Source organism: Acromyrmex echinatior, chromosome 1, assembly GCF_024713525.1.
Source record: "Acromyrmex echinatior isolate Ae372 chromosome 1, ASM2471352v2, whole genome shotgun sequence".
Lineage (NCBI taxonomy): Eukaryota > Metazoa > Arthropoda > Insecta > Hymenoptera > Formicidae > Acromyrmex > Acromyrmex echinatior.
Window position 1 is genome coordinate 27,979,848 of NC_141852.1, and position 14,528 is coordinate 27,994,375.

The 14,528-nt window shown below is 29.0% G+C and overlaps 2 protein-coding genes and 1 long non-coding RNA gene across 5 annotated transcripts; 2 read left to right on the top strand and 1 right to left on the bottom strand.

Annotated features, from left to right (window-relative positions):
* The first annotated feature begins 240 nt into the window (after positions 1-240).
* On the top strand, positions 241-2,509 carry LOC105148146 (uncharacterized). Its single transcript, XM_011059677.2, has 6 exons — positions 241-588; positions 684-873; positions 1,131-1,270; positions 1,358-1,499; positions 1,575-1,696; positions 1,834-2,509. Exons 2-6 carry the CDS (start codon positions 729-731, stop codon positions 2,257-2,259), a joined length of 975 nt encoding a protein of 324 aa, XP_011057979.1. The 5' UTR covers positions 241-588; positions 684-728; the 3' UTR covers positions 2,260-2,509.
* A 2,702-nt stretch (positions 2,510-5,211) lies between these two features.
* On the top strand, positions 5,212-13,578 carry hay (ATP-dependent DNA helicase hay). Of its 3 annotated transcripts, none has more exons than XM_011059678.2 (15): positions 5,212-5,448; positions 5,643-5,848; positions 6,063-6,173; positions 6,444-6,593; positions 6,687-6,857; positions 6,945-7,136; positions 7,226-7,323; positions 7,420-7,526; positions 7,622-7,918; positions 7,988-8,256; positions 8,338-8,502; positions 8,615-8,801; positions 8,859-9,007; positions 9,517-9,633; positions 13,242-13,578. In XM_011059678.2, exons 1-15 carry the CDS (start codon positions 5,415-5,417, stop codon positions 13,368-13,370), a joined length of 2,382 nt encoding a protein of 793 aa, XP_011057980.1. In that variant the 5' UTR covers positions 5,212-5,414; the 3' UTR covers positions 13,371-13,578. The 3 variants fall into 3 exon arrangements, with proteins under 3 accessions (XP_011057980.1, XP_011057981.1, XP_087265776.1); XM_011059679.2 differs by having other exon boundaries at positions 6,945-7,115; XM_087409650.1 differs by having other exon boundaries at positions 5,212-5,376.
* On the bottom strand, positions 9,980-13,233 carry LOC147911131 (uncharacterized). The gene is made up of 2 exons (XR_015546545.1): positions 12,291-13,233; positions 9,980-12,114 (listed from the first exon to the last, which is right to left on the bottom strand). It is a non-coding gene; the product is annotated as an uncharacterized LOC147911131 (long non-coding RNA).
* Positions 13,579-14,528: the final 950 nt, after the last annotated feature.

Here is a 14,528-nt window from a genome sequence, read left to right on the forward strand (position 1 = left end):
AACTAGGTCAGTGATTGGCCAATTTTATAACTATGGATGTTATTAAACGATTAGAGCTGGTTTACCAACACCGATTAAGTCTAATCGGGATTAATTATTAACCCTAATTGGTCTATCAATTCTATTAAACAGGAAATGTGATTGATTAGTTAACGGCCGATTAAATTAATTGGCATTGGTGAAACCGATCCTAAGTGTACCGTGTAAATGCAGTTTATGATTTCGTCAGTGGCACAGAACACACCTATTATATTTCCACCAGAGAGAAACCTTCTCTTTCTCTGCTTCCACCATGGGGCGGTGACGCGAACTATTGGAGTGTATTGTCATAAATAGGAGCATATTTGAGTGCGAACAAAGAAAGTTGAAAATATTTCAAACTGTCTTTATCCGAAAGGCAAACAAACATTACATGTTTTAATCAGGGGACACGATGGTGTCTCGGTGCTAAGACAACCCCAACAACACATAGCGCGATATATAGATACAACAGAAATTGTATTATATGACATAAAGACAAGGTCCAGAACGCAAATTCTTTTCTGCCGAAAGAAAAACTTCAAGAAGAATACGTGTTTTAATAATAATGTGTGTAAATAATAATTTGAGACGTTTTATATTTTATGAAGGCATACAAGTATATTGGATTTAAATTATTATTATAACAAAAATTTTATATGCAGATATATAGGTGAAAAATTTTAAAACTACTTTTTGTGAAACAAAAAATGAGTAAAAAACCAATTGATTTAAATGACGCAAAACAAAGTTTTGTTGAATTGATGCGATCGTTGAATGCAACTGATCAACAAAAATTTTTAGTATTTATTATGAAGGAATGGAAACTTAAACCATCTATGGCTTATGATTCAGGTTTGTTATAATTTTTTTTATATGTACAAATATAAATTTGTTATATTTTGTTATAAAATAAAACGATGAAAATAAATTAATGAATTATATTTTTCTTTATACTCAATTTTGATTAATTTTTAGCTTCTTTGTTACGATTATGATAAAGTACATGAACATCTTATAATCAAACTAAAAATAATAAAATTATTTTATTTGATATAATAATCCCACAATCAAAATAAATTAATTTTTCCTATTAAAATTATTATTAATAGGGGATGATGCGTGTAATAATAAAAAATTAATGGATGAGTCAACGTCTATTTTAAATTCTATTGCTTCTGATATTAAACAAAAGATTCCATTTAATGCTATATTGTCATCTGAAAATTTTATCACTCCTTTAACAGGAGAGGTATGTTTTATCATAAATGAATATAAAGAATAACTGTTTAATTTTTGAAAAATATCAAAATAACATTAAACATATTTTTTATCTTAGAATTCAGATTGCGATCCTAGTATCACATTGCATATGGATGAGTTCCTTTATAATGATGAAGATATTGATAAGCTCATAGATAGTAATCAATTAGAAAGATACTATTGCACTGATTGTAGATCTAGAAATATACAACCATTGAGTAAGTAAAATTAAAATAATTTTTTTCTTTATTTTTTATATGATTTATGTTATGTAAATATATTTATAATTTTAGTTTATTTATCACACTCCATGTCACAGGATGGATTGTACTTTATATTTAAAGTACTACTACCTACTTTGGAAAACAAAACTATACTTGATATAGGATCAAGATTAGGTGCAGTTCTTTATGGAGTAAGAATATTATTTAGAAATATGTATTATTGTACACATAACTGATAATATTATTAATAAATTAATTGCTGAATAAGCAATAAGAAAGTTTTTGTTTACAGCAATTTTTTGATCATATTGATGTTTTTGTTTTACAGGCGTATGTATATACAGATGCTAGAAGAATTATTGGTGTTGAAATGAACGGAGAATTTTGCAACCTCCAAAATGAAATTGTATGTAAATTTAAAATGGACAATCGTATATCTATCTTGCACAAAAGAATAGAAGAGGTTCCAGAGATAATCGAGCAAAGTGATGTTATTATCATTAATAATGCATTTGAATTTTATTTATCGAGAGATGTAGAAATAGATATATGGAAATTTTTGAGAACTGCAATAAAACCAGGAACGCTGCTTGTTACTCGTCCATCTGTCGAAACAACTTTTAAAATTCTATTAATCGGAATTTCGATAGAAAAGTGGTTAAAACCTTTTAAAAAACCAGATTTTAATAAATTTCCTTTCTTACTTGATTATGAAGATAAATTCTCTGAAATATGGTGTTATAAAGTTCTTTAAGAAAATCATGTTTTTTAAGAAAATGTAATTTTATTGAAGATACTAGATTTTAAATATTTGATATATAGGGTTGGCCATATTCGACGGAAAGATCCTTGAACCCTATTAAATGATTTTTAAAATGAACAGCAAAAAATGTGTTTTTCCCATGATTGAAAAAAAAACATCTTTCCGTCGAATATGGCCAACCCTGTATATAAAAATTTGTTAATGTCATTGCAAGATAAGACGAATAAAATATCTAGATAAATCTCCCTGTCTCATTTAATTTTTGACTCTGTTATACTATGGAAATATCTTTTAAAGAAAACTCCAAGTATAAATGGAGCTTCAGATTCAATATTCTTAATTTTGTTCTTATTCTTATAATTTTGACATGATTCCAAGTTATTTTTAAAATAAGATTTTAGTTATTACTCATTGTTTACTTAAAAGTTAAAATCATGATGAAAATATATAAAGGGCTGTGATTGATTTAGACGCTTTTCAATACTTTTATTCTTATTTTGCGTGTAATGAACGATAAAGACAGAATGATGATTACAAGTGCTTCAAGCATGTGGGCGTCCAAATCGACCGCAATCAAGGAGTGAGTTCGGGGAGATACTATTCATGCTATGGGTGCAAACGCTACCAACACTATTCGTGGAGCCAATAGCGCGATAGCATTAGCAAGTTGCATGAACGACCTAGCGTAGCGTTGGTAGCATTTAATCAGAAAGATTCACACCTGTATTCATAGTCTCTCCTTATTTTAAGAGTGGAGGAAGCCTCCATGAAAGATTCCTCAATTCTTCAAGGCCTCCTTGTTTCATAACTGATCTCAAGTCTGCCTTCCCGAAGGAAGGAATATTTTAGAGATTTAGTAACGTACTGAAGAAGCATGTCATAATACAATATATAATATATGCAAATCTAATATCGTGAATTACGAATAATAAAGATTATAAAGGCATTGTTGATTAAATAAAATTGCAATTAAGCATTTTGCAACAATAATGGACAAAAATAAAACTAATAGCGAATTCGATTGGATGCACTAAGTGCACTGATGCACATTAAAACTGTACATGCACAAAATAACGTAAATATATGTTTGATTATTTATAAATAATCATAAAAATCGATTAAATCGTGCATTTTATTGCACAATTAGGTAAAATATGTATTTCATAATTCGAAATATTTATATTTCATTTTTATACTAAAATTTAAATCAGTGTACAACGGTTTTAATATGCATCAGTGTTTCCACGTTTCCAGTCGAATTCGCCATAATGCTTATTATACGAAGAAGGAGAAAATGCTTTTGGCACAATTTATTTCCGAAAAAAAAGCTATCAAAAATAATTATCGATGCGACAGATCTAAATTAAAAGTTATCCAAAGTAAAAAGATGTGTGACAAAATAAATTTGGAGATTTGCTTGGTTATGAAAACTGCACCTCCTCCTTAAGGAAACTTGTAACCTCCCTTGAGAAAAGGGAACTAGAATAAAGCTTCTTATTTGATTAAGGAAAGTTTATAAAATATGAAAGGAACAAGGAATCCTCATTCCTCAAGGAAGGACTATGAATACGAATATTAATATTTGTCGAGATTAAGGATTATATGAACCAAATATCTCTCGATTTATGCAACTTATACTAGTTTATACAAGTGAAAACCATAGTACGTCGTTTGTGCAAAGCTTAATTTTTTTTTAATTTGTAAGAGAAAAATAGAGTAAAGGGTTAATAAAATTAAGTTTTACTAAAAAATTAAATTAAATTTTTTTGGATACACTATATTGTGTAGACTGTTATATTTGTATACCATGAAGTATTCTTGTAATAAAGTATGCATTTGTGTGTGTGTGTGTGTGTGTGTGTGTGTGTGTGTGTGTGTGTGTGTGTGTGTGTGTGTGTGTGTGTGTGTGTGTGTGTGTGTGTGTGGTGTGTGTGTGTGTGTGTGTATGTGTGTGTATGTGTATGTGTGTGTATGTGTGTGTATGTGTATGTGTGTGTATGTGTATGTGTGTGTATGTGTATGTATATTAAATTATAAGTTCAAATTTAATTACAATTTTCATGCAATATATTATTTTTTTATACATAATTATTTTTTAACATAATTTGTTTTTTATTTTTTAACATTTTAACATAATTATTCAATTACAATTTTCACATAATATTTAATTATTATTTTTAATTTACTTATTATTATTTACTTATTATTATCATCGACGAGATACTATTAAAGACCGACATCTTTACGGGAGTTCGCGTCCTTGAGAATATTGAAGTGATTAAGAGTTAAAAATTGATAATATTGTATTTTTATGATTTATTAGTTTAGTAGATGTATTTATGCATTTAGCATTCAATAATACTCGATTTTTCTTTAAAATTGTGATTTCAGTGTTATCGCCAAAGTTTGATTATTAATAGAGATGATAACTGCAGAAAAAAAATTGTAATTTTTTTGCAATATATAGGATATTATAGTTTTACAAGTATGCACATTTATTTATGAAACATTTATATAATAAAAAATCTTGAATTTAATAATGCATAAGCCAAATAATGTCAATAATAGCAAATTTATATCAATTGTCGAAATAATGTTCTTAAATAGCGTTCTTCAATTACCTCCGGACGCTCCGGGCTCTTTTTATACCGCCGAAAATTTGCCTAAGGTTGATAATCTAATAATATCTCATCGGTGATGTTATTATTATTAATGTGAATATTATCTTTATATAATGAGTTCGTTAACGTTATATTATTATATAATTCTGATTTAAAAATATACTCGCTATAAACAATTTTCATGACACGACCGAATTATGTCTTTTTTTTTAGAAAAATCATTCTGTAGCTTTATTAAATTTCAAATTTATAAGCGCCTTTCCAATCCACAACATGGCGGCGAGTCATGTGACCGCAAACTCATTACATCAAAGGTGCCACTCAATGTCCGTACTCATATACTATGGTCTCGAGTCTATTTTTTTTGTGACCGGTTGCTTGAGTTTAATCTCTTTCTCCGTGCCGTGAGATTGAAAATTTTGGTGGAGTAAAAGGGATGATGTCTCAAAGGGGACATTTATATCAAAGAAGAATAAAAGAAGAAATTGTAATCTATTAATTAACTGAATTTTAAATTTTTGTATAATGGGTCCGCCAAAGCGCTTCAAAAAAGATAACAGTATATAACCTACATATGTATTTTGTTCAATTATTTGATTACATTTCTTAATTTTACATAATTGTTTTTATATTAGTATTATATTCATGTAATTTTTTAATGTATTCATATACTAATATATTATATACATTTATACAAAAAGAAAAGTAATTATGTGCACGTTTTGTTTTTATTTACTGTTGCACTGAATAAAGGTAAATTGAAGAAGCGCAAGGACGATTATGATGAATACAATGATGATGATTCGATAGACAGTAGTGAGACAGATGGTATACCAGATGCAGCAAAAAATGACGTAGAAAAACAAGATGAATGCGCGATCGAGGATGAATTTGGTGCAAAAGATTATCGTTCACAAATGATTTTAAAATCAGATTGTTCATCTAGACCATTATGGGTAGTAAGTATCCATTTTTAAAATTTGGTGAAAGAATTAAATTTATTTTTTAAAACTATTATAAAATAAATTAAAAAATTAAGAGACATAATAATGTCTTGGATATCAAGTGTACATTTTATATGTCATGTGATTATTGGAATTATGAACTAATTAAGTTCTAAATAGACTAAATCAAAAGCATAAGTTTGAATTTAATATCTTCGTATTTTCTTAGGCGCCAAATGGACATATTTTTTTGGAATCCTTTTCTCCTGTGTATAAACATGCTCATGATTTTTTAATAGCTATATCAGAACCTGTATGTCGACCTGAACATATTCACGAAGTAAGATTAAAAATTCGAAAACTAGAAAATTCTAAATTTCATTAAAAAGAGAACAAGTGATATACAGTTTTGAATAGATTAGTTGCAATACTTTCAATGGATTTTGGAATACAATTTGCTTATCGAGAGCGATTGATCTTTTATTTACAGTTCTATAAATAAGAATCAATTACTCTCGGTAAACAAATTGCATTGCAAAATCCATTGAAAAAATTATTGAAACTATTCCATCCATGATTGTACAATACATAAGATACTTTTATTTTATAGTATAAATTAACTGCATATTCGCTTTACGCTGCAGTTAGTGTAGGCCTACAAACACAAGATATAATTGAATATTTAAAAAGATTGAGTAAGACTAGTATTCCTGATGGTATAATTGAATTTATCAAACTGTGTACATTGTCTTATGGAAAAGTGAGTAGAAAAACAATTTTTGATAAATATTTAATATTGTCGAGAAAAAAATTAGCTTAATAAAATATTACATATTATATATTTTACATGCAGGTTAAACTTGTCCTAAAACATAATAAATATTTCATTGAATCACCATTTCCTGAAGTGTTGCAACGATTACTAAAGGATCCAGTAATTCAAGAATGTCGGTTAAGAAAGCTTGTGGAAGATGAAACCAATGATATTGTTACGAATATTCAAGCGAAAATAAAAATTCCACAGGTCTATTGAAATATTCGTATATAATAATTTATCAAATAATTTTGATAGTAGGATAAGATACATGTTTATTCCTTTGTTTGAATATAGTTTGGATCAAAAACACTTGTAAATGCATCTGTACCTAATAAGACGAATTCAGAGACTGAAACTAATCCAATATTAACAGAAATAGCTACCATTCCAGAAGATATAACTGCTTTTTACGATAAAATCGACAAGGAGGATGAAGATGAAGAAGAAGATCAGGAATTAAAAACAGTTAGTTTTGAAGTGAATCAGGTATATATATATATCTGTTATTTTACGTTTATATAAAATATAATATAATATATTTATATCAACATTACCTACATTATTATGGTAAAAAGGAGAAAATTGAAGTTATACAAAAACGATGCATCGAATTGGAGCATCCTTTATTGGCAGAATATGATTTTCGCAATGATAGCATAAATCCTGATATAAAGTAAGTAAATCAATGAAATTAATGTATTTTGAAAAGTAATTCTTATTCAAATAAATAAATATAAATTTAAATGAACGTCTAATATCTTATTATTAGCATTGATTTGAAGCCATCAGCAGTATTAAGACCTTATCAAGAAAAAAGTTTGAGAAAAATGTTTGGTAATGGACGAGCTAGATCTGGAGTAATAGTCTTACCTTGCGGTAAGTGCGCATGATAAAATCCATTTCAAATATGATGTAGACAGAAGAACTATAACAGTATATCTGTAAACGATTTTGGATCTTCTCAAACGCAGGCGCTGGTAAAAGTTTAGTCGGAGTAACAGCTTGTTGTACAGTACGTAAACGTGCCCTAGTGCTATGTAATTCTGGTGTATCTGTAGAACAATGGAAGCAACAATTTAAAATGTGGTCTACTGCCGACGATTCCATGATTTGTCGTTTCACTAGCGAAGTGAAGGATAAACCTATGGGTTGTGGAATATTAATAACTACATATTCTATGATAACACATACTCAGAAACGTTCATGGGAAGCTGAACAAACGATGCGTTGGCTTCAAGAACAGGAATGGGGTATTATGGTTTTGGATGGTAAATTTTATTCTAATTATTTAGCAAAATAATATTTATTTTCATGTAACAAATATGATTTTTATTTAGAGGTGCATACTATTCCTGCAAAAATGTTCCGTAGAGTATTAACAATTGTTCAGTCTCACTGCAAGTTAGGTTTAACGGCTACACTCTTACGAGAGGATGATAAAATTGCTGATCTAAATTTTTTAATTGGTCCTAAATTATACGAAGCTAACTGGTTGGAATTGCAAAAAAGAGGATTTATTGCAAGAGTACAATGTGCAGAAGTTTGGTGTCCTATGACATCAGAATTTTACAAGGAGTATCTTGTTTGCAAGATGAGTCGAAAACTGGTTAAATTTTATTATATCTACATAATTTATAATTTTAATCTATATTGTATCCCTGCATATTATATTTCTTTATTATTTTAGTTACTATATGTAATGAATCCAAATAAATTTCGTTGTTGCCAATATTTAATTCAATATCATGAAAGACGTGGCGATAAAACAATCGTTTTCTCTGACAACGTATTCGCATTGAAACATTATGCTATTAAAATGAATAAGCCATATATTTATGGTCCTACTAGTCAGGTAAACATTCATTGATTTAATTAAATTAATCGTATATAATAATACACAATAATGATTTTAGAGTATGCGAAATTATATTTTGTAACTATTTCTTTCTCATAATAATTTTCAGAGTGAAAGGATACAAATCTTGCAAAATTTTAAATTTAACATGAAAGTGAATACAATATTTGTCAGTAAAGTAGCTGATACTTCTTTTGATTTACCAGAGGCTAACGTCTTGATTCAAATTTCATCCCATGGTGGGTCTAGAAGGCAAGAAGCACAACGATTAGGGCGTATTCTTAGAGCTAAAAAAGGTATAATTTATTTATTTCGGAGTTATTAAGTTCGTTATTAACATTTTCATCATTTAGGTGCAATTGCGGAGGAATATAACGCATTTTTTTACACGCTCGTATCGCAGGATACGATGGAAATGAATTACTCCAGAAAACGTCAACGGTTTCTCGTGAATCAAGGTTATGCGTACAAAGTTATCACGAAACTTGCAGGCATGGATGAGGTAACGACATGGTTGATAAAATGATTGTGCAATGTTGCAATGTTTTCTTTTTTTATTTTTATACATAGTATATTATTTAAGGGGTTCGTAAAGTCGTGTGTGTGTTTTACCGACTATTTTTCAAAGTATTTTTCTAACTGCCTTTACACACCACACACACACACACACACACACACACACACACACACACACACACACACAGATTAAAAAATCTTTTTCCATAATTAAAGTATAAACGATAATATAATTCAATGCTGAGACTTATTTGCACATTTCGGCCTTTTTCAACTTTGTTCCTATCCTTTGCTTCACCAACTTGCGCGCCGATCGGCATTTAACCTGCTCGCGAATTGATGAAAAAAGGAAATTGATTTTATCGCTATTCTCCCTTCAGACAGTAAAACGTTTATTTGAAACATTTTTGCTCAGTAATTCATCAGGATAGAAGTAAATATAATGTATATAAATTTTTCAACAATAGAATACGATTATGATTGTAATTTTTCTAGGAGCCAGATTTGATGTATGGAAATCGAGACGAGCAAGGTCAATTATTGCAGCAGGTGTTAACAGCTAGCGATACTGATGCGGATGAAGAAAGAATACCAGGCGAAGGATCAAAACCAGTGAGTACTATTCATATGAACTTAGCTGAAAATGTTCTTTAAAGCGTCGTCTACAATGAAAGCAATCTACAATGTAGCAGTAGAGGCTGTAGACATGTCGAGAGTAAGGATACATCCACACAAACTTGCATAGCCGCATAAACATATGCATAAAGAAAAAATTATTCAATCCCATTTCTCCTATAAAGACGCACGTAAAATGTGATTGGATAATTTTTTTTGTGTATACATTTATGCGGCTATGCAAGTTTGTGTGGATATATCTTTAAACAATTTCTTTATAAAGTTATTTGTATTTTATGTGAAAGACTTTTGTGAAGTGTAATTAAAAAGATTTCTATGCGTACATTTCATTTTTATGCAGAATAAATATAAGGGGAACAATGTCCTTAATCTTGACATATGTTAGTAATGTCAAGGTCATGACTCTGAACACCGACGAGATATTATTAAAGACCGTCAACTCTGGGCAAATTTTCGGCGATATAAAAAGGGCCTCAAGGGCTTAGTGGAGAACGTTGACATTATCGACAATTGATATAAATTTGCTATTATTAACATATATATTTGCCTCGTACATTATTAAATTCATGATTTTTTATTACATGAATGTTCCATAAATAAATATGCATATTTGTAAAACTATAATATCCTATATATTATATATATTATATATTGCAGAAAAATTACAATTTTTTTTCAACAGTTATTTCTGTTGATAATCGAACTTTAACGATACACTAAAATCACAATTTTAAAGAAAAATCGAGTATTATTGAGTTTTAAATGCATAAATATACATCTATTAAACTATAATAATAAATCACAAAATGAGTACAATATTATCAATTTTTAACTCTTAATCACTTCAATATTCACAAGAACGCGAACTTACTGCCGTAAGGCTGTCGGTCTTTAATAATATTTTGTCGGTGCTCTGAACAACATTCAAAAAGTTTTAACCATCGAACATTTCGGACAATGCTAATGTCGGAAGTATTGTGATTTTCAAGTCTCATAACTCGCAAAGTACTTTATAAAAAAGAATTTTATTATAGTGTTTTGAAAAGTTGTCAAAGTCGGATATAATGAATAAATCTAAAGTCACACTAATGTTACTGTGAAATGAGCACTTAAAATTTTACAATTTTTATATGAAATATTTTTTTTGGAAGTGCTTTTTGTTCAAGCTAATCGAGTGTATTAATTAAAATGAAAAATACCTGGGTGCGTGCGTGCATGCATGCAAGTAATATCTGTTAGACAAATGTTACATATCATTAGAGTTTAGGGGATGCTAAACTTGAGATTACCAAACTTGATTGAGGTCGATAGTACAGACTTTAAATTTCAAATTCGATAATAGTAACATCTTTGACTCATTACACTATATTACATATCGTTCTGTCTTACTCAAACGCATCTGTCCTTAACTAACATATGTCAGCACCGTCTATCGCAAGACATAAATTTTGATGCGTTGAAAGCGACTATGTTGTCCATTTTTTCTCATTATCCTCCGTTTTTTAAATAATTGCAAAAACAGTTTTTTCCGGAAGTTATTTTTTATTAATTTTTTCCGACAAAAAATGATATCGAGGTCTGTTTTATGGCATTTAACTCAGAAATGTTCTAACAATATTAAAAGCTATAAGTATAAATTGTCAGATGTTTTTTACGATTTTTTCTTTCGAATTATTTAGTTTTATATTTTAAAATTTGTCAATTTTTTCCGGTTTTTTACTTTTCCAAAATTTTTTGTTTGTAGTTTGCATAAAACATTTTTATAAGAATCAAAAAAATATTTTTAATATTGTTGTATACATTTCTGAGTTAAATGTTATAAAATAGATCTCGATATTATTTCTTGTTTAGCCGAAAAAAATTCATAAAAAAATTACTTGCGGAAAAAACTGTTTTTGCGATTATTTAAAAAACGGAGGGTAATGCGAAAAAATGAACAACATAATCGCTTTCAAAATCCTACGGAAACATCTTTCAAAATTTGGGGGGGGGGGTCTTGTACTTTCAAAGTTCAAAGCACAAGACCCCACCCCCCCAAATTTTGTCGGCTTGTGTAATTTATTAAAAATTATAAAGTTTTAATTTATTTTAATAATTGAAAATCGTGCCGGTAGTTGTTTCAAATTTCGTATAAATTAATTCTTTTAGTTAGATTCTTTCATTAAATCTTGAAGTTAATCATTAGTAATTCCGTAACTGTGTTACGTTACGAGTATCGTTCATTTTATTGTTTAACAGAATAAAATGATACATCTGGATGATACTTGAGTGAGAATCTGAATATAATTTTGGAAGGAAATATTATCTTGTTGAAAAAAAACATCTGGAATAATGACAATAGTGTAACAGATCTGGAGCCAGATTGCATATTTCAATCAATTTTTTGTCTATCATCTCTATTTCTTTTATTTCATAGCACTGCGGAGACATAGAACAATCGAGTAAGGATGATATTAGCTGTAAATCAAAATACAGAAAATCAAAAATAAAAATCTAAAATCTTTATAATCAAAAGTAACACTTTAAAATAGAACAGATATGTTAACTAAGTGTGTAACTGAAAAAAAATCTTAATTTCAAAAAAATTTTAATTGAAAAAAAAAATTTTAAATACTTAAAATTAGTCAACATACCTGTTCTATTTTGAAGTGTTACTTTTGATTTTCTAACATCCAAATAATATTAATAATAATAAAACTTTGTAAACCGTAAACGTGGGGCAATATGTTTCAAAGTCCTATAGCTCTTTCAAAGTCCAGTGCTCTGTATGATTTAAGCGGGGAGCACAGACACTTGCATAACGCATAAAATATGAGGCATAAGAAAATCAATAAATCCTTTATTTCACGGAAAGGAAGGAAATAAAGGACTATGATTGATTCATTTTCTTGTACCTCATGTGTTATGCATTATGCAAGAGTCTGCGCTCCCCACTTTATAGCTAATATTGTTCTTGAACTCGATCGTTCTATGTCTCCATGCGCAGTCTAAGTACTATGAAACGAAAGAAGTAGAGATGATGGTAAGGAAAATCGGTCAAAATGTGCAACTCGGCTGCAGGCTTAGCAATAAATACGGATTTCAAAATAATGAATGACTTCAAAATTTAATGATTTATATAAAATTTAAAATAGTGACGGGCATAATTTCCGATTATTAAATCGAATTAAAGTTACATAGATTATTTTTTAGTAATATGGAATTACTCAAAGTGCTAATAACTAACAATTACGATTATAATTATTAATTATTATGTAATATTAAATGTAAAAAATCGTTTTATTAATAAAAACATGAAATTCATCATGTTTTAAACTCATTTTGTCTCCCAAATAATTTAGGGCTGACTGTGTAAAGAGAAATATTTATTCTTTTTACCATTAATTTTTATTCATTAATAATTAATAACTTTTTAACGAATGACAAGCGATGGCTAAAACTTTCTGGATGCTACACACAATTCTTTTTGTGACAAAATATGTCAAGATCATGGAAGGGTGTCCCCTAAAGTCAATGACTATTATAACTTCTTTTATCATATTATCTATATATCATTATCAAAGTAATAATGAATTTTTTCTCAGATTATACGTAAAGCTGGCACGATGATGTCAATATCGGGAGCGGATGATACTGTTTATTACGAATATAAGAAAGCTCCTGGTTCATCGACGGCAAATAAGCATCCTCTTTTTAAAAAGTTTAGAACATAAGTAGTATGATTTTCCTAATATTTTCTCAACATCACAAATTGATAAATGTTAAATAAACGATTTTGTTACTATCTAGTTTAATTTGTATAGTTTGTATTCTATGTATCACTTTATAAAAGAAAGACTCTTATCCATTTTTGTATGGGTTTTGAGCTCCTTGTATAATATATGTATGGTAATTTAATTAAAATGAAAGATTGTTAGATGATCGAAGGTTGTATTCTCTACAGTTAACTGAAAATTATCTTTTTAATTAAGAAGTTGAAGCGGTGTAACCATATGGTGAAAGTATTACATGGTGTGTACAAGTTCGCATGGTGGAAAGATTATATAGGGTGCTTTCCATTTGATGACACAACTCGATACAAGCGTCGTTCTATTCTTGTTGACATTCAGAGAGTGATAAAGATAGAACGATACTTATATGAGGAAGCACCCATGGTATGCTCAGTTTGCAAGCGTCTTTCTGTAATTCTCTGCCCTCTCTGTCTATGGATCTTCATGATATATAAAGTCTATAACTGTGAACGCGAAAACATGGGGCCGTATTTATAGTCCGTTTTTATTTTAAAACAGTCTTAAATAATATATAATGTCTTAAGATATTAATATAGTCCTCGGATTGATTTGACATTTTAAGATTAACTTAAGGTAGTCTTAAATGTAAGAATCAACTATGAATACCGACCTGTTTTGCATCGTGAAGTTGGTACTGAATCTTTTTTCGTTCAAGACAGTACTCAGTTTAGAAATACTATAAGCAAAATCCATAGTTGCTCAAGATTCGAGATGATCTTAAGAGGGTATTCTAGTCTAGCAGGTAAAAAAAATCGATTTTTTAAAAATATATTTTACAAGTATTTGGTATAAAAAATATGTCTGTAAGGAATTAGCTCAATTCGCAAAATTGATAAAGTTATTGCACCTGGTAGGGAGCGATCTTCGACTCGTTTTCACAAAAAAACTGCGAAATTCGAAAAAATCAACTTTCCTATTTCAAAAGAATATGATGATAAGAAGAACAAGAATGAAGAAGCTGAAAATGTTGCAATACATTTTAACAGTTCCTAGCGACAGAACATGAAAAAAAAAGAGGATTCGAACTGATTGATCGTAAGTAAAATTATCTATATAATCAATACGAAAAATTTTAAACGC